At 33.0% G+C, this 25,516-nt stretch overlaps 2 protein-coding genes across 2 annotated transcripts; one reads left to right on the top strand and one right to left on the bottom strand.

Annotated features, from left to right (window-relative positions):
- The first annotated feature begins 8,358 nt into the window (after positions 1 to 8,358).
- LOC130962053 (alpha-ketoglutarate-dependent dioxygenase abh1-like) lies at positions 8,359 to 10,680 on the top strand. The gene is made up of 4 exons (XM_057888139.1): positions 8,359 to 8,486; positions 8,593 to 8,886; positions 9,487 to 9,831; positions 10,331 to 10,680. The coding sequence occupies exons 1-4, from the start codon at positions 8,466 to 8,468 to the stop codon at positions 10,604 to 10,606; spliced, it is 936 nt and encodes a 311-aa protein (XP_057744122.1). The 5' UTR covers positions 8,359 to 8,465; the 3' UTR covers positions 10,607 to 10,680.
- Positions 10,681 to 19,503: 8,823 nt separating this feature from the next.
- LOC130963360 (secreted RxLR effector protein 161-like) lies at positions 19,504 to 19,908 on the bottom strand. The gene has a single exon (XM_057889484.1). The coding sequence runs from the start codon at positions 19,906 to 19,908 to the stop codon at positions 19,504 to 19,506; it is 405 nt and encodes a 134-aa protein (XP_057745467.1).
- Positions 19,909 to 25,516: the final 5,608 nt, after the last annotated feature.

Below are 25,516 nucleotides of genomic sequence, written 5' to 3'. Positions count from 1 at the left end.
GTAATATAAGTTTTAATAACATTATGACACCAAGAGTAAATATCAAGATTCATATTTTTATTCCATAAAAGACTCAGACCTCCGGACAAGCCCCGGAGTTCTACACAAAAGGATTTATCAAAACGGAGTTCTCTCTTTAACTTTTTGATTTTGCATTCCTTAGCTCTTGTTTCCATGAGGAAAATAATGGCCGGCTTGATCTTTTTGCAAAGATCTTTTAATTCGGTAACTGTCGCGGTTGCCGCCACACCACGACAGTTCCAACTTACTATACTCATGGCTGGGGTTGGGGCATGTATAGGCCCGCCTCCTCAGCCTCTATACTACTGAGAACAGTTTGTATTTCTCCTACAACTATGTTTCTCTCTGTTACCTCTTTTTTCCTGGTCTTTTTGGTCTTGGTGCTGTCTTGAAACAATTCTTTTTCTTTTTCTTCTTTCCCTGTAGCTTTAATCATCAAAGTGTCCTGTTCAGCCCTCTTTCTCTTAATATTCAATTTGCTTATGATCTCCATTGTGAGCCTCTTTTCCCACTCAGCATGCAGAGCTTGTGTCTCCTTTCTCCCACTCTTATCTTCATCCTCTTCCTCAGCTAGCTCCACAAAATATGTGCCTCCTCCAGCTGCTCTCTTTATAATTAAATTCTTCTTTTTTGTCATGCCATCTTTCTCTTCCTCCATTCTTCTGAGCGCCCAAATTTCCCTGGTGTCCTCATTATATTTTAAAGCCTTGCCTTTGTTTTGTTGTTCTGTTCCTCCTGCTACATTTGTTGTGTTTTTAGCACCAAAATTGGCCTTCAGAATCTTCCTTATTATTTTTGGGCCCAATTCATCCTCCGTATTGTTATACTGCCTTCTACATCCTTCTTCTTTCCTACCTTTTTTGTGTGTCTTGTTGGTCCATTTCCATTAGGCTCGTATGGTCTAAATTATTTGGGCTTCCTACTTATTGGTTAATGCTTTTCTCTTCTCCCTGTTGTTTCGTGGTCCAGTACCCAACTTCTATTCCCTCTTTTATTGGACCTGGCCCATTAGTATTCCTTCCTCTTCTGGCCTTGATCTCATTTAAGTCTGTCATAATTTTCTCTAGTATCTTCTTGGCTCTTCTATTGTAATTCCTTTGATTTTCTGCCATCCTCAGCTGATTAAGAGGGATTTTTTCTACCTGCTCCGTAGCTCTGAGATCCATTTGTCCTAACTGCTCCTGATTTTTTGATGCTACTTTCTTTCCTTTTTCCTTCCTTCCCTCTTCTAGATTTCTACCTACTCTGCTGGCTGCAGATTCCTGTAGTTCCTCCACTCTCTCATAGTTGTCTTGGATTTCACGCGCCTTCGTCTCTTCATCCCCTTCTTGTGATTTGCTCTGCTTCCATCTTCTTCCCTCTCTCCTATTCAGAGATTTGGCTTGGTCTATCCCTAGCCCATGGGTATATCTTGGTACGTCTAGATTCCACGCCGCCATGGCCATCTCTTTGTTGTGTCCTATAACCCCACAGTTCATGCAGTAACAATCTTGAAGGTGCTCATATTTAAAATGGACCCAGATATTAGAGAGGTTTTCCCTTGCCATATAGAAACCTGTGGGTAAAAGCTTGAGAATATCCATGGCTACCCTTACCCTTAGAAAAGTTCTCATGAGTACATGGTTCCTCATCCGATCTTTCACATCAATAACAATCCCCATCATGTCTCCAATGATTCTGTCTATTTCACTGTTCATGTTCTCCAAGGGTAGCCCATGTATCTGAATCCAAAACTCCATATATTGGTGACTGCCCTCCGATATTGATTCATGATGTGACCATAGTTAGAGATTTAGGAGATGACCTTTTATACTCCATGGCTCCCCTTTCAAAGTCTGCAGACATCTCCACATATCCTTGAAGCTCGTTAGAACTTTGTTGCGTCCCACTTCAGAGATGGAAACTCCTTCTGGGTTTTCCCAGATTCCCATAATGACAATTTTATTGCTTCTAAATGGGACTTCTTTGCTTGATATAATTTGTCCTACTAAATTGATGATGTTTACTTTATGTTCTTTTTGGCTGTTTGGTTTGAGAGTGATTATTTTTCCTTCTATCGGCTCCCTTCCAAAGTTTGGCATATTTTGTGTCATCTTGTGTATTTTCTTTTGGTGCAGTGTCACTGGTGGATGTATGTGGTTGTTGGTTTATTGGCTAGCGTGAAAAACTAGTTTGAAAGGAAAAAGTGAAGGTGTGATCAAAGGTATTGGGTGGTGAGGTGGAGGTGATAGAAGGTTAAGATTTGTATGGTATTTAATGTAATTGTTTATGTTTTGCTCCCTGCTGAAGCATCTCCCAAATTGGAGTAACCCTGTAGTGGTACTCTCCTGTAGAGAGGAAAGGTGCTCTCTTGTAGAGAGAAAACTTACAAGGTACACAACATGAGCTCATCAATTAACATTTCAGACCGAGCAAATATTTTAGCCCAACAAAAAAAAAAAGAAACCAGACAGAAAAACCCAGAAGCCCAAAAAATCCTGCCAACACAAAGACCCCAACACAAGCCAACTCAACAAAGAACACCACAGAAACCCAAAAGGAACTCATAAGGAAAACACCCAGCAAACCAAACCAGCCCATAATTCAGCTACACAATCTATCACCTTAGGTGATCAAAACAATATGGACACATCACGAAATCTTTTATCCCCAAGCCTAGATACTCAAATTGAAAATACACAAGATATTAGGGAAGACATGGTCATCCCCGAAACAGCTGTTATGGAGGAGGATCAACACAACTCCATGGACCCAGAACCACTAGACCCACACTCTATAGCTTCATAGATAATGGTGGAAGCAGCTCTTAAGTTTGAAGAAGAGGAGCAGAAAAAAATATCGACAGAAGAGGAAATAGCTATGGCCATGCAGGAAATGTATGAGAGCAACATGCGAGTTGAAAATAACTCAATAAACACAGATAGTGGTGAAGATATGTCCCTTGAGAGGGATAAGATGGTGCTAAAACAGTAGTTGTCCAGGTGTGCTTCTCTACCTATCTTTCTCTATGATCGTTTTTTCGTGGAATTATAGAGGAGCAGTGAGTAAGGATTTCACTCGCTTCCTTAAAGAATTTAGTAGGTTATATAAACCTGATTTCATAATACTTTAAGAAACTAGATGTAGTGGTGACAAAGCTTTGGAAGCTGTTAGGAGGATTGGGTTTAAATTTCTTCATATAGAAGAAGCTGTTGGCTTCAGTGGTGGTATCTGGATCCTTTGGAAGGACCCGAATATAAATGTTAATGTCAGAGTTCTAAAAACCCAATTTGTACACTTAGATATTACCAGCATTAACAAGGAGACTTGGCTTCTTACCGCCGTTTATGCTAGCCCCCATGAGAGTTTAAGGAAAGAGTTCAGCGAGGATGTAGTCTGCCTTGCAAGAGGTGTGCAGAAGGAGTGGCTAGTTGTAGAAGATTTCAATGATATAGCGTGCCCCTCAGAGAAGAAAGGAAGGGGAGTACTGATTCTAGGGCGTGCATTAGATTTAAGGAGTGGATTAATGATTGTGGCCTCATAGAACTTGGCTATGTGGGAACCAAATATACGTGGAGAGGACCTCAATGGCAGGGGATAGAGCGAGTTTTCAAACGGCTTGATAGGGCCTTGGGAAATACAACTTGGAGAACTAGATTTGCGGAGACTCGAGTTGATGTTCTTACAAGAACAAACTCTGATCACCACCCCTCTTAATTACTTTCAAACCACAAGCATAACAACGAAAAGAAAGACCTTTCCGTTTTGAGGTTATGTGGAACCTCCATCCAGAATTCAAAGGGTATGTGGAGAGCACCTGAAAGAAACAAGAGCTTCTTGGTACTGCCTTAAGAAACCTCTTAAGAGGATTGAAGGAATGGAATAGAGATATTTTTTATCATATTAGGAAGAAAAAGCAGAAGCTACTCAATCGTATAGGGGGAATTCACAGGGCGCAAGCTAAGGGCCACAACCCTTTTCTTGAAAGGTTGGAAAAAGAGCTCACGGCAGAGCTTGAAAATATTTTGGAGAAAGAGGAGCTAATGTGGCTACAGAAGTCAAGAGAGAGATGGGTGGTTGAAGGCGATCGCAATACGAAGTACTACCATACTAAGACCATTATAAGAAGGAGAAAGAACAAAATCTTAAAGTTGCGTAACGAGAATGGGGAGTGGATTGAAGAAGAGGAGACCATTGCCTAACATGCTATTAATTTCTTTAAGGTACTATATAAGGAAGAGAAAAATAATAAGCCAGTCCAACTTGTTATCAATAAGTACCCCCCACTAGATGAAGAGAATAGGAAGGATATGGATGCACTTCTAACCCCAGAGAAAATTAAAGGAGTTTTTTTTAGAATTGGTTCTCTTAAAGTGCCGGGGGAGGATGGCTTCCCCGCTAGGTTTTACAAGGATAATTGGAACTGTATTAAATCTAATGTTCTCTCCATGGTGGATGTTTGTTGAAAAAATCCGGCTTGCATTAGGGACATGAATAACACACTGATTACACTCATCCCAAAGATTCCCACGCCAGAGTTTATAACCCAGCTTATACCCATTTTCCTCTATAACGTCAGTTATGAAGGGCTATCTAAAACAATAGTTGAGAGAATCAAACCTAGGCTGGTGAGTAGAATTGCTTCGCAGCAATCCAGTTTTGTTCCAGGCCGAAATATTCATGATAATATATTGATAGCCAAAGAAATAACTCATATCATGAAAAGAATGAAAGGTAAGAAAGACTTCATGGTGATCAAATTTGACTTTGAGAAAGCCTATGATGGAGTGAGGTGGTCTTTTCTTAACCAATGTTTAGAGGAGTTCGGGGGTGACAAGCAAGCTAAGAGAGATTATCATGACATGCGTGTCATCCGTTTCATACAATTTGTTATGGAACGGAGGAGAAACAGAGGTTTTCAGCCCCATTAGGGGTTTGAGGCAAGGTGGCCATCTATCACCTTATCTTTTTGTAATTGTGATGGATAAATTATCCCTGATGATAGAAGAGTATGTGGAATCTAATAACTGGAAGCCAATCACAGTTGGAAGAAGGGAACCGAAAATCTCTCACCTTCTCTTTGTGGACGATCTCTTAGTGTTTGCGGAAGCAACTGTGGAGCAAATTGCTGCTATTACAGATGTGATGAAGTAATTTAGTGAGGTGTCTAGGTTGAAAGTCAGCGTTTCCAAAACAACCATAACTTTTTCTAATAATGTGAAGAAAGAAGAGAGAGAGACTATAAAGGGAATCTGTCAGTTCCAGCAAAATCAAAGCTTGGACAAGTATCTTTGAGCAATGATTACTAATCAACGAAGAGGGAAGGAGAAGTTTAAACATGTACTACAACGAGTGCATAACAAGTTAAAGGGATGGAAAAGACAGTGTCTATCTTTAGCGGGGAGAATAACACTTGCAAAGGCGGTGCTGAACCCCTTAGCATACTATGACATGCAACACACCAGACTCTCAAAAGAAATTTGTAGGGAGATAGAGAAAGCTATTCAAAGTTTCGTTTGGGGGGATAACCAATCTCAAAAAAAATTCATCACATTAGGTGGGAGACGCTGTGCCAACCAAAACAACAAAGAGAGCTAGGTTTTAGAAAGCTACATGAGATGAATGAAGCCTTTATTATGAAAAGTTTATGAAGACTGTTCACGGAACAGGGAACTCTATGGACGCAAGTGGTTACTCATGATAAGCAGGAAGTGTTAGATGGGTTGGAGAATATAAACAGTAGTAATAAAAGCTCTTCTTTTTGGAGGAAACTGCAAAGAGTCTAGACTAGAATGAAGTAGCATTGTAAGTGGATTGTAGGTGGTGGCAAAACAATTAAATTCTGGGATGACATTTGGCTATCAGGAGAGGAATCTCTTAGAGAAAAAATTTACAAGACATTCCAAAAGAGTAGAATCAGTACATAATTGGAGATTTCGTAAACATAGATAATCAATGGCAGCTCAATATTTTAGAACCTTTTCTCCCATAGAATCTAATAGAAGAAATAAGAAAGATAGAGCCGCTACAGCCCCAAAAAGGAAAAGACACTATAGGGTGAAAATTTTCTGCAAATGGAGCTTTTTCTATTGCAACTGCATACAAGAGCCTAACTAGTCAGCAAGGTGAAAACAGCAAAATTTGGAAAGCAATATGAAAATGGGAAGGCCCAGAAAGAGTGCATACCTTTTTGTGGCTCATGAATCATGGAAGGTTGATGACAGCGAATAGAAAAGCCAGAATGATTGAAATTTCTCCCTACTGTCATAATTGTCCCCAAGTGAAAGAATCGATTCTCCACATGCTGCGAGACTGTCCTAACGCATCTAGGATCTGGGTTAAAATTGTACACCCAAATGCTATTACTCTCTTTTTCACAATGCCTCTGGAGTTATGGGTACAGACGAACTTTAGCAATGACATGGGCAAAAGCTCTAAGCACAATTGGATGAACGAATTTGTGCTAACCTGCTACTGGCTTTGGAAGTGGTGAAATGAAGAGGTTCACAATCCAAATTTTCTCCGCTCAGTGAATCCTATTTCACTCATAAGGGAAGAAGTAAAGGAGTATAAGAGAGCTCATCAAAAAGGTAAATTTTTATCTATTGAAACAGCTCAAAATAGAAAAAACTCACATTAAATCCCACTCAAAAGATGATGGGTTAAATTGAATACTGATGGCACGTCACAAGAAAGAACAATGAAGGTTTGGTGCGGAGGTCTTCTTCGAACCCATAATGAAGAGTAGATTGAAAGTTTTCGGACAAATCAGAAAAGATGCCAACCAGTGCAAGCTGAGTTGTGGGGCGTCCTCCATAGACTTCACATGGCGGTAGACCAGGGAATGAGAAGAATGGAGGTGGAAATTAATGCCAAGGAGGTCTATGAGATTTTAAAGAATACAAGACAGAAAAATTATACCACAACAAAGTGTTCATGGAGATTTACGAAATCTTTCGAAGACCTTGAAAAGTTGCTTTTATACATATTGGAAGAGAAGCCAATCAATGTGCACACTGACAAGCGCGCAACAGCATCACGTTCAGGAAGATGTTTTACTTTTTGGATACTCTTCCATTAGATTTAGTTAGTTTAATGAAAGATGATGTAAAAAGGGTTCTTTTGTCCCAGAAACTTAGTTTTGTAATTTTTTTTTTTTTTTTGAGTCTAATGTGCCTTACCCTTAAAAAAAAAACAAGATATGTTTAGTTTGTATTCTTTTTAGTTTTTTTTTTAATTTTATAAAAAAAATAACAATAAAAATAACAAAATTTATTTTTAATTTTTATCTCCTACTTTTATTCTTTTTTTATAAAATCTAAAAAATAAAAAATAATAAAAATAAAAACACAAATCAAACCAAACGCACTCTTATATTATTATATAAAAAGTGAATTTTTTGTAAATGTCAATAAAATGTAATATAGATTGGCTGGTGTATAAAAGCATTAATTTAGTAAACATTGACCAATAAATAAACTTTTGAAGAGCAATTTGATTTAGTAAACATTTGTGGACTTATTTGACCAATAAAAAAATTTTTGAAAATCAATTTAACCGTTTACATATTTATAATTTGTTTATTGTAAGGGAATAATTACTTCTTCTGCCTTTTTTGTTTTCCTGCATATATTTTTAGGCCATTACACCATATTTTTAAAGTGTGAGTGATTAAAAATATCACATATTTTATTTACTAAAACTAATTATTTTAAAAGAATTTAACTTTTACATAACTATCTAATAATATTTCTTTCTATGATTATTTACGCAAAAACATAAAATTAATTTTTTTGTTAACTTGACATTTGTTAGACTAATTAACTCTCATGTTAAATTTTAATAAAAATTTATATAAATTATTTTTTTATTATTTAATAAAGACATAAAAAATTTTAAATAAACCAGTCTTTTTATATACAACGATTAATACAATGTAAAAAAAATATATTTCCAGCAAAATAAAAATTTAAAAAATTCATTTTCAATTTAAAACTTAAAAGTACTATCCCGAACATCAAAATTAGATTCTTCTTAAAATTAACTTGGAAATTTGAAGTTTAATTTAAACGGTTGAGCTAATTATTAGTCTTGGTACTTTTTTTTTTTGGTGACTATCTATTAGTCTTGGTACTTTAAGTTAGCTTGACAAATTCCCAAAATGATAATTTAGTTTTTACGTGAAATTTTGAATTAAAAATTCATTTAATATGTTGGATTAAATTATTATTTAATAATTTTAAATTAACAATACGTAAATTTATTTTTACTAGATGAAGGTGATATTTTTATTTTTTTATTTTTATTTTTTTCAAAAAACAAGCGAACCTCTTGTTCTTCCTCTTCGTCTTGGTCTTGGTTTTTGTTTCTGGTTTTTTTTTTCTTTTTCTTCTTCCTCCTTTCTTTCTCTTCATTCCAATGTTTACGGTTTCTACTTGGCGCCTAACACCAACAACCGCACCCGCATGGCCACCAACAAACACCGAGTAATTAAAACCTCCCACTTTCTCTTCTTATTCATCATCCTTTTCATTTCCATGCATGTTAATTAACTCGTTACTTCGTTCTTAATTTCCTGTTATTTTAATTCAGGTTACTACGCCATTAACTGGTAATACAGTAGAATCCATTATGGTTGGAACTATTCGTGTACCGCTTAACCTCAAGAATTTTTCACTTCCTTTTTCAACTAAACGCAATTCAGATACTGCAAAACCAAAACCTGTTTCCAGCTTCCGTGTTAATCAATTTGATATCTGCTTCAATGGAAAACGATATGCCCCGCAAGAAAAGAACAAGGAAATCTGCATTGAAGGGGAAAAAGAGAGGATCATACTGCGGCCTGGCATGGTTCTATTGAAGAAGTTCTTAACACATGATGAACAGGTACTAGATATAGAGATCTTAACTTCTTTCACTATGAATTGTTGAAATTTGTTGAAATTAACCAGGATTCAAGAACTCTGTTCTCTTAAGCATTGTTGAAATTTGTCTAACTGGCTTTAAGCCTTTAATTTATGCATCGTATCCGTTAGAAACTTAGAATTCATGATAATAACTCCAGTAAATTTGATGGTGTCTACTTATAAGCCAAGAATACAGTCTAATTATAATGACAAGCTGAACTTAATATCAAATTAAATAAATATAAAATTAATACGAGATATACTTAGATACTATATTAATATATAATATATAATATACTAAATATATTCTAGAATAATGCTACATATCCAAATCTTTTTAACCAAATCTAACTAAGTTGGTTTAACATAACAAAAATCAGTTATGACTAGCATTATTCCAAGTCTTATTGTTTAACCAGGACTTAGTTCATAAAAAGATTTGGATGTGTAGCATTGTTCTATATTCTAACAGTATCCATTCTAGTATGCCTCATTAATCCTGAATGTCGCATCATAGTTGGTCTGCGTTTTATTGAAAAAATGATAGTTCATTAAGGCCATATTGCTCTGATAATTCTAGGTGAAAATAGTGAAAATCTGCCGTGAGCTTGGTCTTGGTCCTGGAGGATTCTATCGGCCGAGTTATGCAAATGGAGCGAAACTTCGATTGCATATGATGTGCCTTGGTCTAGACTGGGATCCTCAAACCGGAAAGTATGGAAATAAGAGGCTAGTTGATGGTAGTAATCCACCCAGTATTCCTGAGAGATTCAGAAAGTTGGTCGTAGAAGCAATACAAGAAGCACAATATCTAATAAGAAAGGAATGCAGAGTAAGCTATGCTGAGAGGATACTCCCTTCAATGTCTCCTGATATATGCATTGTCAATTTTTATAATAACTATGGAAGGCTTGGTCTTCATAAGGTCAGCTACTTTTCATTGTATTCTACAAACTTAGATTGGATAATTTGCTTTACAATTTCTCTGCATAAATGTAGGTTAAATAAGATTGCTATTTTTATGGCTTTGGTAAAAGAAATTTTAGATGTAACTGAAATTATTCTCTTATCACCATCCTACATTAAGATCAACTTGGTGATTGATACTTATATTTTGAACCATAGTTGCTAAGTTGATTTATACATGAGAAAATATATATACTCAACTTCATTTTATTCATCCGGCTCAATTTTGTTGTTTGCCGGTATTTGGTGGTAGAAATTCAGGTGTAGTCAACTTAATGTTAAGTTGATAACTGAGAGCTTTTAGATAAAAATTTAGTCAAATTATTTAACGGCTCTTAGCTAACAACTTCACGTAAAGTTGACTGCATTTGAGTTTTTAACTTATTTGGTAACTAAGAATGATTTGACAAACTCCTTTCTTTTTCTTTAAAATGATTGGATTGGAACAAATTGCGCAGGATCACGACGAAACGCCAGAGAGTATCCAAAAGGGGTTGCCTGTTGTGTCCTTCTCCATTGGCGATTCGGCGGAATTTATTTATGGTGATCACAGGGATGTGGATAAGGTGGAGAAGGCAGTTCTAGATTCAGGAGATGTGGTGATATTTGGTGGTGTATCTAGGCGTATTTTCCATGGAGTTTCATCAATCATACCAAACTCAGCACCAAAGAAATTGCTTCAAGATACTATGCTCTCTCCAGGGCGCCTCAATCTTACATTCAGACAGTATTAACACCTTCATGTTTGTTTATATAACTGTATGTAACTTGTTCCTAATCTCAACCTTAAATGAAATATATCTGGTTTCTCTAGTTTATGATATGAATTTTTGACCAACAACAACGATTCACAATGTATGTGCTGTTAAATGATTTAATGAGAGATATCGAAAGGGTCTAATTTCAATCGGTAATGGTGGGAAAAATAACCTAAAATTATCGTATTTAATTATAACATTCATAATTACACACATTCATTATGTATAATCTTAGTTAAGAACAATACTACATAACGAACAAAAATTATTATTGTTGGCGAATATTTGGTCAACAAAGATATTTTTATATTAAACTTTAAATTCTAAATTTTTTACCTTAATTTCTAAATAATAAAAAATAAAAAAATAAATAATAATTAAAAATACAAAATAAAATAATTCTAAACTACTTTAATTGATTTTTTTATTGTCTCCCACGTATCTTAAATTTCAATATACCATCTTGATCGAATGGTGGTAGACATTTTTGTTTCCCTTTTTTTTACCAAAGTAGAATTTTGTTATAGAGAAAATGATTTTCCTTTTCTATAAAATATTTCTACTTTTATGTTTTCAATAAGTGTCTTTTAACATTTTGTTTTCTATTTTTTAGACCACTCATTTGGATAATTTAGTAGTTTGCAAATTATTGGTAGGTATTAGGGATAGTAGAATAATATATATGATACATATGGTGGTGACTAATATTATAATGTTAGTATGATAATATAACTAAATATAAATGTATATATCAAGTGTTATCTTAGCTTAAAGAGAATCACGTAACCTATCAGATAGATAAGCACAACTGTACAAGCGTTCATCCCTTTCATCTCGAACATTCCACATGTCAAAGGTATTGCCATATCTTGTCTTTTGCTTCCAATTATTTGGTTTGAGGTGTCACTCTTGGTTGTTTTGCCCTTCTCAAAAATGCTTTTATAATGGGTTATAGATTTTCAATAATGGAAAAAAAAAATATACATTTATGTTATTATATCTTATACTTTATTTAAATTAATATCTATTGTTTTAAAATTTTAATATTCTTATTTTCCACTTTTAAATCATACTAATGTGTTTAATTGACACAGTTATGAAATTTTAGATAATCTCATCAACAACTCTAACAACTCTAACAGATTCAAATAATCAAATGCATATGATGATGAGGATTTGGTTGTGGAATCCTACTCGGCAAACAAACACACAAAGGTTCCATTAGAATATAATAAGCATGAAATGTTGAGAACCTATTTTGTTTTCAGAACCTTTATGATTTATTTTTCTTTATTTACATCTTCCAAAACGAGTTAGGGTCGTCTATGCATCGGAGTTATCATGATGATACATTATAATTTAATATTCATCATTTTTATTCAATCTAACTACTAGCTAAACCATGACCACAAACAACTAATGTCAATTGTTTATAGTGGAAATGAATCATCATCATGGGTATGACTATGACTCTATGAGTGAATATTTTTTTTTTCTTTTGCAGCATAAGTGAAACACCATGCATATCTTGATTACTATAGGACCCATATCCACGTAAAAAAAAAAAAAAAAAAAATAGGTTGGCAACAAATAGTGTAACATCGTTGTTCATGCTAAAAGGATAAATATATAGTTTTAAAATTAATCTTAGAAGAGAAATTTGTTGACATTGCCATATTAATAATTGACCCATCTCCTTTGCCAATTTGCCATCATCACGCTAAAACTCTTTTACGTAATATAAATAAGAGTTTACTTTTGATGATGTAAAGCGTTTTATATAATCGTATTTTTTATGAAATTTACGCAATTAATGTAAAAAATAGTTATTTTTATTGATATGATATTATGTAATTAGATAAACATATAAAATTATTTTATGCTAGATATAAGTGGCTACTAAGAGAAAGAAAAGTTGAATCTTGACCTCTTTTTACTTTGTTTAATTAATTTTGGAGTTGAATGGATCTTCTGGATTTTAGAGTGCTGCCTCAGATGAAAGATAAGAGATTATTTTATTTGATCTCTTATCGAGGGAGGAGTCAAAACACAATTACGTGTTAGGTGTATTACTGTGAAGTTTAATTGGATAGAATAATCAGGAGATAGTTTTCTTTTGTCTCCTAAAATGCATAATCAAAAACAAAGAAGAGAAAGAGAAGTGACACAGAGATATATCCTAGTTCAGCTACTCAGTACAATGTAGTCTACATCCAAACTCCATCACAATAATGATGTAATTTCACTATCTTTGAACAATATTACAAACTCCAATTTTCCTATGATTTTACCCAATCCTATATGGGACAAATTCAGTTTCTAACCCAAACCATATTTGACTAGGAACTCATCCTATCTTTTAACAACAAAGTGCTCACCCAACTTACAAGAGAATTTTCTCAGGATCATGACACAACCGAAAAACTTACAAAAGATTTTTGAAATAAACATTGGCTTTTATCTAAGTCTAATTCTCTTGCATTTTTCCATTCAATGACTTTTTCATACAATCCTCACAGTATTGTCTTTTTCCATTGAAAATAAAGAAAGAATAGACTGAGAAAATAAGATATTCAATGAGAATTATGAAGGAGAAGAGTGTAATAGCTTTGTAAGCTATAGGAAATCCAAATATTGTGTTCTCACTCTTTACTCCAATCATTTGTCGTTCACCCCTTTAATAGAGGAGTGAAGCTTCCAAAGCTTGAAGCTTGCTTCAACACTTTTTTTACTTCTTCTTCCAAAAATCAGAAGTAGCAGCGGCGTCACAGAAGAGAGATTGAGTAGAAGTAGTGACTAGGGGTATAAGTTACCGAACCGGACTGAAATTTACCACAAAATCGAACCAAAATTTATAACAACCGAATGAAAAACCGAATTTTTTAGAATTAAACTGATCGGTTCGGTTCAGTTTTTTATTAGCTCGGCAGAAACCGAACTGAACCGAAGAACAGGTGCAGTAATGCTTGTTTTTATAAATTTGCCCTTTAACCTAAAAACAAAACTCCCAAATCCCTAACTCTAACTCACTCAGCACTACTCACCATCAGCAGCCACAACTCCACCCCCACAAAGCCACAAGTCTGTAAAATAACTTCCATCTTCCTCTGCCATGCCTGAGAGAATGAGAGCCTGAGAGAACTAGAGAACTGCCGCCGTCATCCAGTTGCATGTCATCCATCGTCGTCGTGAAGGATGTCGTAAGCGTTGCAGAGAGTTGGAGAGCGCCGTCGTTTAGCCGCAGTCTTCACGCCGTTATCCAGTCCACGCCGTCGCAACAAACCCTAGACTGAGCTGTTTGTCTCCGTCGTCGAACAGCAGTCTCCGTCGCCGAGCAGTTCTTCTTCGTTGCCAAGCAACAGCATTAATCCGATCCCTCTCCTACAACTCACGATGTCTTCTTGAGAGGTGAGTAATTTGGTATATTCACAATTTGGTGCAAGTTATTAGATGTTGTTGTTGTTGGTCTATTGAAAAGAAAGTATAGTCACAACTTGTTTATTTTGTTTAATAAAATATGTTGCTATTGCTGGATTAATTTGTTAGAAATAAAGTATATTTACAACTTATTTTTTTTCCTTCATCACCATCCAGATATATATCTATTTTTGCTTCATTTATTTTTTCCATCTAGTAAGCTTTAGTTATATATTATTATTAGATGAATTATTATGATTTTGAGTTCTTGTTTGGTACTGATGATGACTAGCTAGGGGGAGCCTCTATGGCGCTCTATCATGTGAGCCTGAAAAAAAATTTACCTATTGTGTCTAAGTTTGATCTTTATATGACTCTATCTATGACTTGTTTACCGTCATGAACTTCCTCTTCCTTATCAGAACTTGACCTCTCTTTTGTTATCCTTTGGGAGAGGGAAAAAAAGACAAGAAAAATAGTAATCAAGAAACATTGGTGGGTGACTTATAATAGTTTCGTTTATACTGCCGTAATGGATTATTTTCATGTCATTTAGGATAGCAACAAGCACTTGAATTTTATTTAATTTCAACATAAATTTAAGACTGGTGGCTGCCAAGAGTATTATTATTAAGTGATTAGTGATTGCCTTTAGTTGCTTGCAAAATATTTATTACAATACCTAGTAAGTCTATTCTGTTAGTTTCACCTAATGCTTGTTTGAACTGACTCAATGAGATTAGTTACGAAGTGAGGAGCTAGTACTTTTGGATTAATCTTTTCAATTGTGTGTAGGTCTTTACCAAAATGCTCTAAAGTTGATTAGTTTTTCACTTTTTTACTGCCTCTTTGGGTCAAGACTTCTTCATTTTAAGATTTTATATCTATCTTTATTTTCAAAGATCCTCAATTTTATTATGGTTTAATATATACTTTGTTATTTAGTATGTTTCATAATTTGTTGCTGTTGCATAAATGTTAGAAACAATATTTTTGAACAAGTTGAATGCTGTATTTTGTTGTTCATTGTTATGTTTATATATATGTAGTCAACAAGTTTATGATTTTATGTTTATAATTTATAATCTATATTATGTTTATGTTTATAATCTATATTGATTTTTTTGTTTTGTTTTTGTAGAAATTGTACCAACCGCTCAGAGAAGATGATAATGATGAATCTGGTGTGGATTCAGATTAAGCATGGTGGCTCTTTTGGTTTTTATTATTTGGTTTAAAGTGGCTGTTTCAATTTTTAGTATGTTTTAAAGTGTGTTTGTTTTTGTTGTTTGCTAGACATTTTAAATTATCTTTGTTTTTATGTTTAACTGTTAGGACAAGTTGAAGTTGTATTGAATTTGGATGTGATATACTCTTGTTATTCTAGTTTATTAACGGTTTTAAACTTTATTTTATGGTGATTTAAATTCTGATTATTAGATTTTAAAAAATTGAAAAAACTGACCGTACCAAACTACTATTGATTTGATTCGGTTCGGTTCGGTTGTCCAAAAAATAGCAAACCGAACAGTTGGCATCACTATAGAATCGAACAGGTCGGTTCGGTTGGTTTTCGATCCAAAATCGAACCAAACCAAACTGATTACAGTCCTAGCAGTGACTGAATCATACATGCATCCATACCTTCTATATTCTCTTTCATCCTTTTTTAAATTGCTTCTTGAATTTGAACCATGCATTCTTGCTTTAGCTCCAAGTTTAATTCTTGAGCGTTGATACACATTAGAGTTTCATCATCTTCAACGCCTTCAACTTTCCGTATATGTGTATGCAAGGAGAAGATTTTTTCATCGAGCTTCAATTAAGCACAAATATGAAAACTCCTTTTTGTGATTTGTCATTTGAATGTGGTCTTGTCTTTAGTCTTAGCCTCTTTGACTTTCTCTTCTTGCTTGAATTTGATAACTCCCTTTTGTTCTTTGATTTTGTCCTAACTCAAAGCTTCCCTCTTTCTTTCTTTTTTTCTGAGTTTTCACATGGGTGATAGAAAAGAGAGAAGAGACAGAAGAGAGAGTTTAATTTCGGTGGTGAAGTAAATTAGTTCAGATGCAAAATGAACTCATTCTCTTTAGTTAACAACCAAGTGAATGGGCTTGGATGTGGACCACCAATTCGGACTTGTTTATGGATATGGACTCACTTTTTCAATTTGAGGCCTGAAACATTTCTTTGTTTTAGATAGGAATGAAGCATTCTTTTATTTTTGAAGGAAAATTGTTGTTCTGATTAAAAACTATTTCCTTGATCTTGTATATAAGTAGGCCAGACGCAATTTGGACTTATTTTCTTGTTTCTTGGGTCAATGTTGATTAAATTAATTTTCTGCACACTAAATAAACTAATCATATACATAATTGATTTTTAATCCAATAATAATGTTTAGTCATCATCTATAATATGTTGTTAGTTTTTCAAACTCAACAATTTCTCCCTTAATGACAAATATTATGAAATGAATTAAAAAAGAAATAAGAAGAGTTTTAAGAATTTTCTTTTGATGTTTCTTTTGGTATGAAAACTTCCCCTTTCTTTTAATCACTAGGTCCCCCCTAAATGTTTGCATTTTTCAACCGAGATGAACAAACTTCACATAAAAATAATCTCAAACATCCAAGAATTATCTAAACAGTTTTATATCTTAAGAAACCTGTTTGATCACTAGTCAATATTTACAAAGCTATTTATTTGTTCAAAAAATATCATCAAACAGCCTTAAAACAACCATTAATCAGAGCTACTTAGTCAAAAACTCAGATACCAAATAGAGCTATGATCAATAAGTATAATCAATATTCACCATCAGAGTAATATGTATAATTAGAGCAGTATACACAATCAGAGTTGCAAATAGTAATTTTAAAAACAGAAACTGCAGCCTGCTTCAAGTATCATGATAATTTAAATTCATTTTCACACAACACTTACTCCTCTTTTGTTATCAAGGAGGGTAAACCTACACAAAAAATAGTTTAATATGCAAGGCATAAGTGAAAAATAAGTAATTGTGTTAGTGTCAAAGTTAAGTGCCTACGACTATTACAGTCATCTAACATTAAACAATATCCAAACAAGAAAATCCGAAGACCAAAAATCAGAAAAGCAAATTTTTAAACAGCAACAGCATCAAACAGGGGCTAGACATCAGATCTCTCATCCTTAGTTCCAAGAAGATCTCCTTTTTGCTCGGACATTGCTTAATCTTCTTCCAAGGAATCTATTTATTTGAGTAGCTCTTCAACTCTACTTTTAGATTTTCTAAAAGAGTTCTCATTTTAAATTGCTAGTTTCCTAACTTGTTGGCTCGAGTTGATCATTTGCATAGTGAGATTCACAAAATCATGTAAGATGTCCTTGACAATGCCATTAATTAAGTACTTGTGAGAGGATGATGTCCCTATAGCAGATGGAGGAGGAATACTTTCATCATCTTCTTCTTTTAAAACCATGTTCTCTGCTGCCTTTGTGCCCTTTTCTTTAGATTATTTTACTGCAGCACCACTCTTAAAATATGATATTTTATTTTCTTGTGTCTCATTGCTCAGATCAACACCAAAATACTAAAAGATGCAAGTTAAAAATATGTCATACGAAAGAAAAATCCTTTTATCACTTTTGATACAGTCATACATATGTTGCATCATCAAGTAAGCAAATGAGATTTCAGATTTGTTGAGTATTGCATAGAGGACCAAGGTATCACAGAGAGTGATTTTTTGAAATGAACCACTTTGGAGCATAAGTATGTGAGTGATGAGGCGGTGAAATTGGACTTTGGTTGGACATAAGACTCTATGATTGGAGGTAACACCATCCATGAAGGATATATTTTCACATATGTTAGCCAATACATATTTGTGTGAAATGTTCAGATTATTATCCTATTTTTCGAAAATGTAGATATTGACGTCAGCATCATAATAATCAAGGGTTTCACCAATAGTTTCTTTATTTAAATTTGGTGGCCTTTAACATATGAGTAAACAGATTCTTCACTATGGTACATGTTTGCATAACATTCTCTAACCAAATCAGGATAGATAGGCTTTCTAATTTTAAAGAATTTTTTCCAATCTAAGTAAACAAAGTTTTCAATGAAATTAATTTCTTTTTCATCTAATGCTTTTAGGTCAGCAACATAAGATGAGCATAGAGGTCTTTTGAAAACAATATCTTTATGGAACTCAAAATTCATAATTGAAAAAAGTGGAGAGGATCATAATGAGAGTGAAGGCGATTACCAAATTGAGATTTAAAACCTACTGGATCAAGATTAGTAGGTTCTTTCACTAAATTAAGGAAAGGTCTTCTGTTACTTTTGGAGGGGCGACTGGAAGGAGCTGAACGTCCTTGCGGATGAGAGGATAAACGAGAAAGAGGAGTAGTTGGTGGTTCTTCATCCGTCATATATTTTTTTTCTTTTGCCATATTTGCCCTAGAAGTTTCTGCATCTTGTGGTACCGAAGAGGGTCTGCGAGAGGTGGTTTTGGTCCTTGCCAAAGGTTCAGATATAGGAGAGGAATGTGAGAAAACTATGAATGTAGGTGTGGGCTTGTCCCTTTTGTGGATGGTTTTATGGAGATCGAATAGTCCATATTTCTCTTCTCGTGACAATTTTCTTTCTCATGGTTAATGAAATAATGAATGTGGTGAAGAGAACATAGGTGTGGTGGAGAAGGTGAGAAGTTTTTGAGTAATAACTGCTTTAAATACTTAGTGCTTCCCCCTTTTTAAAAACATAAAAGATAAATGAAAGGAGTTTTAAAAAATTTGAATTTTAAAACAAATGCAAGCAATTTGAAAAAACAAGACAGTTACAAGATTTTGAAAATTAGAAAGTGATTTGATTTGAAGAAAAATCCTTAAAAGCAAATACCTTTTTGATGTGAATGATCAAAGCAAACAATGAGGTCCACTTTATAAAATAGAATTTCTTCTTCTTGATCCCAATGGTGGTTTTAAGGAAACACAATGGACCACCAAAAATTTAGTTTTGACCCCATATCAATTAGAAGTACCAATAATTAGTCTGAAATTCAAGGAACCTAAAGGGAGTTATCATCTGTCTAGTTTTATCTCATGTTGATCTGAGAGACAAAAATCTATCTTCACACAGAGGTTTTTTAAAAATATCAGCCAATTAATCCTAATGTAGTTTTTAATTTACAAAATCTATCTTCATAGATATTTTGTAAAAATATCAGCCAATTGATCCTTAAATTTCACAAATTATATGTCAATTGTTTCCTTTTGCATATGCTTTCTAATGAAGTGAAATCTCACTTCAATGTGCCTGATTTTTGAGTATAAAACAAGGTTTTTGAAAATGTTAATTTCACTCATATTATCACAAAGTTAAGGGATACTATTGACTTACAATTTGTAATCTGCAAATTATGTTTTCAGCCATAAAAATTGTGAACAACAAGAAGAAGCGGCTATACTTCAGCCTCAACAGTGGATAATGCAAGAGTAACTTGCTTCTTGTTTGACCACACATTCAAGAACTGTCTAAGAAAGCAACAAATTCCTAAAGTGCTTTTTTTATCAACACGGTCTCTGACAAAATCTTTAACACAATAGCCAACTACACAAAACTCATCAGATTTGGGATACCAAAGACCAAAATCAGCAGTGCCATTAATGTATCTAATGATCCTTTTTACAGCAAAAATATGTGATTCTTTTGGATGAGATTGGAATCTAGAACAAATTCCAACACTTTGAACAATATCCGGTCTAGAGAAAGTTAGATACATGAGAGATCCTATCATTCCTCTATACTTTGTTTCATCCACATCTTTCTCCATTTCATCCTTTTCAAGTTTAGAATTTGGATGCATAGGTGTACTCATTGATTTGGACTTTTCTAAACCAAATTTCTTTACTAACTCCTTGGCATACCTTGATGCACAAAAATTTCACTAGTAGTTTGTTTGATTTGGAGTCCTAGAAAAAATGTGAGTTCTCCTATCATACTCATATCAAATTCACTAGTCATTAATTTTCTAAACTCAACACATAAGACTTCATTAGCCGATCCAAACATAATATCATCCACATAAACTTGAACAAGTATGAAATGATCATTAGATTCTTTAATGAAAAGAGTTGTATCCGTAGTTTTTCTTTGAAAACTATTTTTCAACAAGAATGAGCTAAGTCTTTCGTACCAAACTCTTAGAACTTGTCTCAAACCATAAAGTGCTTTAGAGAGTTTAAAAACATAGTTTGGGAGGTTTTTATTTTCAAAACTGGGGATTATGTTGTGTATACTTCTCTATCAATAAATCCATTCAAAAAGGCACATTTAACATTCATTTGGAAAAGCTTAAACCCTTTGTGGGTTGCATATGCAAGCAATAATCTTATCGCTTCCATTCTTACAACCGAAACAAATGACTCATCAAAGTCAATGCCCTTCTCTTCGTCAGACCCTTGAACTACTCATCTAACTTTATTTCTAACAACACTACCATTCTCACCCAATTCATTTCAAAAGATCCATTTAGTACATGTTACCTTCTTACCATTCGAATTAGGCACCAAAATTCAAACCTCATTTTTTTCAAATTAGACTAATTCTTCCTCTTGCCTTGACCCATGAAGGATCATTGAATACTTCCCTCACGTTTTGAGGTTTCACTTGAGAGATAAGAGCAAACTCATTAAGTTCAGTTTTTCTTCTACTTGAGAATCTTGTGGTAACTCTTTGAGATGGATCTCCAATAATGAACTCATGTGGATAATTCTTCAAGAACTTTTATTCTCTGGGTTTTGGTGAAGTGATCTCAGATTGGGTATGACTAGATTCTGCACTATTGAGATTTTCAGAATTCTCTATTTTATTAGGAGACAAAATATAATTGTCTTCTGCATTTTGGTTTGCAAAAACAAAACAATATTTTTCAATGATGGTTCTGATTTGTCTTCACCTTGGATCCTTTTAGAGCTTAACTCAGTTTCAATTCTTGTATCATTCTCCTCAATAACACTTGAAATTGTATTAGAATCAGAAAAGGTAACATGTATGGATTCTTCAATACTTCTATATTCTTTGAGTTAAACCCTATATATTTTGCTAGTGGTTGAATAACCAACAAAAACACCTTCATAAGATTTTGGATCAAACTTTTTAAGATTGTCTTTAGTATTTAAAACAAAACATTTACATCCAAAAATATGAAAATATTTAAAGTTGGGCGGTATTCCGATCCTTTCCGAAGTTCATATGATGTTTTCTTTAAAACTTGTTGAATGATTTTTCGGTTTAAAATATAACAAGCAGTGTTACTGCTTCAGCCCAAAAAAATTTTGGAACTTCATTTTCACAGAGTATTGTCCTAGCCATTTTTTGAAAGCTTCTATTTCTCCTTTCAACAAATCTATTTTGTTGAGGTGTTCTACGACATAAGAAATTTTGAGAAATTCCAAATTCATCACAAAATGATTTAAAGTATTGGTTTTCAAATTCTTTTCTATAGTCACTTCTTATGAAAACAATTTTTAAATATTTTCCATTTTGAATCTTTTTGTATAAAATTGAAAATTTTAAAAAGGCGTCACCTTTATGAGCCAGGAAAATAACTCATCCAAATCTTGTATAATCATTAACTACCACCAAATCATAGTGTTTACCACCTAGGTTTTGAGTTCTAGTGGGACCAAAAAGATCAATATGTAGCATTTCTAATGATCCTTTGGTAGAGATGCCATCGTTGGGTTTAAAAGAGCTTTTAGTTTGTTTACTCAATTGACAAGCATCACAAGTGATGTCTTTGTCAAAATTTGATTTTTGGAAGATCTCTTACCAAATTCTTTTTCACAAGCTTAGAAATTTAAAACATGCTAATATGTCCCAATTTCTTATGCCATGACCATTTTTCAGATTCAATAGAAGTAAAACAAGCTACATTTTGTTCTTTTAGTTCCTCCAAGGTGAGTTCATACATATTATTACATCTTTTAGCTATAAACAAAGTTTCACCAAAATTTTCACAAACAACTAAGCATTCCAAATTTTTGAAAATAACCAAATAGGCTAAATCTCATAATTGGCTAACACTTAGAAGATTATATTTCAATCCATCAACTAAGAATACATCATTAATGAAAGTACAGAAACTCTTACCCACCTTGCCTATGGCCACTATCTTTTCCTTTCCGTCATCACTGAAAGTCACAAAACCTCCATCGTATTTGTCAAGTTTGATGAAGAATGTGGACTTTTCGACCATTTGCCTAGAACATCCACTATCCAAGTATCACATGTCATTCTTCTTCTTGGATGCCAGACAAAATTACACAATACTTTTAAGTGACTTTAGGTATTCAAATCATTTTAGATCCTTTAACGTTAAACCTTTTTGGTTGTCCAAGAGCATTGTATTTTTCAATCACTTTGTAAATTTTATCACCAATTTTTCTTTCAAAGAAACATTGAATAGGAAAATAACCAAATCGATTGTATGTATGACAAAAATTTTTGCTTGTTGATTTTTCAAAGTGATTTGGATTTTAAAAGTTTTTGTTTTTGGATGTTGAGGCTTCATTTTCAAAGCAAAATTTTTCAAAAACAAATTCAGTTTTTTTCATGATACTCCAACCCAAGTTTTTCAAAGAGAAATTTTTAACTAGTTAATAATTTTTCTAAATTTTTAGAATTTTGAACAAATTTAATTGTGTCTTAATTTATATCTTTAATCACTTTATACAACCTTTTATTTTCTTCAATGAAATTTAAGCAGGCAACAACAAAATGCTTTTCATCAAGTCTTTTGATTTCAGATTCAAGTCTTTTGTTCTCTTGAATAATATTAATATTACTTTTGACTTCTTTTAATTTTTCTTTGAGATAAGCATTTTCAGCCTTTAAAATGTCATTTTCAAATTCAAGTTCATGGCATTGATTCAAAAAATTCTAATTTTCTCATTAAGTTCATCAATCATAAGATGGAATTCTTCATTAGAGGGTTTAAAAAAGATTACCTCATTATTGTGATTGTGATTGACCATTAAGCATGCTTACGAATTGTTGTCCGACTCTTCATCCTCTTCAGTGTCGTTTTTCAAATCTACCCAAAAAATCATAATGTATAAGTCCCTTCTTCTTGTCCTTTCAAGACTTGTCTTCTCTCTTGAGTTTGGGACAATCATATTTGTAGTGTCCAATTTCTCTATAGTTGTGGCAAATGACTTTGCTAATGTCCTTCTTGGTTCCTTTGAGCTACCTCTTCTGCTCCTTCTTTTTTGTCTCATCAGCCTTCTAAATTTTCTAGCAAAATACACAATCTCATCATCTGATAAACAGTCACTGAATTCATTATCCAATGATTCAGCACAAGATTTAAGAGTCACTCCTTTTTTTGTATCATTTTTAAGTGAGTGATTTCATAAGCTAGTAACTTTTTTCTCAACTCAGTATAGGTCATTTAGCTTATCAAAGATAATAGTAGCAATGGTTTCCTACTCTTTAGTCAGGCTTCTCAAGATTTTCTTCACTAGCACTTGTTCGAAATGAGTAATTTTCATAGCATCCAAGTTATTAATGATGATAGAGAACCTCTCAAACATGTCATCAATTGATTTTTCTTTCTTCATAGAAAATATTTCATACTCTTTGCTTAGTATATCAGTCTTTTTTCACTCAATGGCTTTTTCATATAATCCTCACAATATTATCTTTTTTCATTGAAAATAAAGAAAGACTGGATTGAGAAAATAAGATATCCATGAGAACCATGAAGGAGAAGAGTATAATAACTTTGTAAGCTATAGGAACTCAAACAGTGTGCTCTCACTCCTTACTCCAATCCTTGGCCGTTCACCTCTTTAATAGAGGAGTGAAGCTTCCAAAGCTTGTAACTTATTTTAACACTTGTTTGACTTCTTCTCCTGAAAATCAGAAATAGTAGTGGCGTCACAAAGGAGAGATAGAGTAGAAGCAGTGACTGAATCATACATGCATCCATATCTTCTATCTTCTCTTTCATCATTTTTCAAATTGCTTCTTGAATCTAAACTGTGCATTCTTACTTTGACTCCAAATTTAATTCTTGAGCGTTGATTCACAGCAGAATTTCATCATCTTCAATGCCTTCAACTTTTCGAATCTGTGTATGCAAAAGAAGATCTCTCATCGAGTTTCAATAATGAAGCACAAATATGAAAACATCTTTTTGTGATTTGTCCTTTGAATGTGATTTTGCCTTTAACCCTAACTTCTTTGACTTTTTTTTTTGCTTGGATTTGGTAACTCTTTTTTGTTTTTTTATTTTGTCCTAGTTCAAAACTTTCTTTCTTTTTTTTTTCTTCTGAACTTTCACGTGGGTGATGGGAAAGAGAGAAGAAAGAATTTAATTTTAGTAGTGAGATAAATCTGTTCAGATGCAAATAAAACTCATTCTCTTTAGTTACCAACCAAGTGAATGGACTTGGATGTAGACTATCGATTTGGACTTATTTATGGATATGAGCTCATTTTTTCAATTCGAGACCCGGAGCATTTCTTTGTTTCAGATAGAAATGAAGCATTCTTTTATTTCTGAAGGAAAAATTATTGTGATTAATTACTATTTTCTTGATCTTGTGTGAAAGTGGACCAGATGCAATTTGTTGTTTTCTTTCTTCTTGAGTTAGTGTTGATTAAACTAATTTTTTACACATTAAACAAACTAATCATACACATAATTGATTTTTAATTCAATAATAATTTTTAGTCACCATTTATAATATCTTATTAATTAGTTTCTCAAACTCAACAAAACAAATTAAAAATTTGGTATCTGAGTTAAATTAACAATTTTAAGAATATAGTAATATTTTTTAATAAAAAAATATTTTTAATTTATCACGTGTTAAAAATTTAATACATAATAATTTATTCAATAAATAAGATCAAATATATTTATTTAAAGACGTTTTAAGAAAAAAGAATTCTAATTCTATTAAAAAAAATTAATTCTATTTTTAATTCAAATTCATAATTTAGAATGATACATAATTTTGATAGAATTAAATTTTTATTGATTTTGATTTTACTAATTTATCTTTAACTAAAAAAATTTAAATACTTTTGTAAAGATATTTTGGTTTTTCAATTTTTTTTGGTGACTTTGGTTTTTCAATTTTTAAAACCAAATGAAAAGTGATCTGATTTATAAATAGAGTAAATGTGAGAATTAAAATTTTTATTAAAATTAAAATGATTAAATTTTGTTTATTACAAAATATGGAAAAGAATTTAATTCTTCATTAAAGTCTGATTCTTAGTTCCAAACAAGTTCTTAATAATTAGAAAAATTAACATTTTTATACATATTATCCATTTTGGTAATTATAATATTAGCTGCAGTGAAATTTATAATATAATTTTCATACCTAATTCTCTTTCATTCTCATTGACCACTAAACCATTTCTAATTTCTTTAATCATTTTTTATTTTCCATAAT

This window comes from Arachis stenosperma, chromosome 2 (assembly GCF_014773155.1).
Source record: "Arachis stenosperma cultivar V10309 chromosome 2, arast.V10309.gnm1.PFL2, whole genome shotgun sequence".
Lineage (NCBI taxonomy): Eukaryota > Viridiplantae > Streptophyta > Magnoliopsida > Fabales > Fabaceae > Arachis > Arachis stenosperma.
Note: the sequence above shows the minus strand (reverse complement) of the source record. Positions and strands in the feature narration are given on the sequence as shown.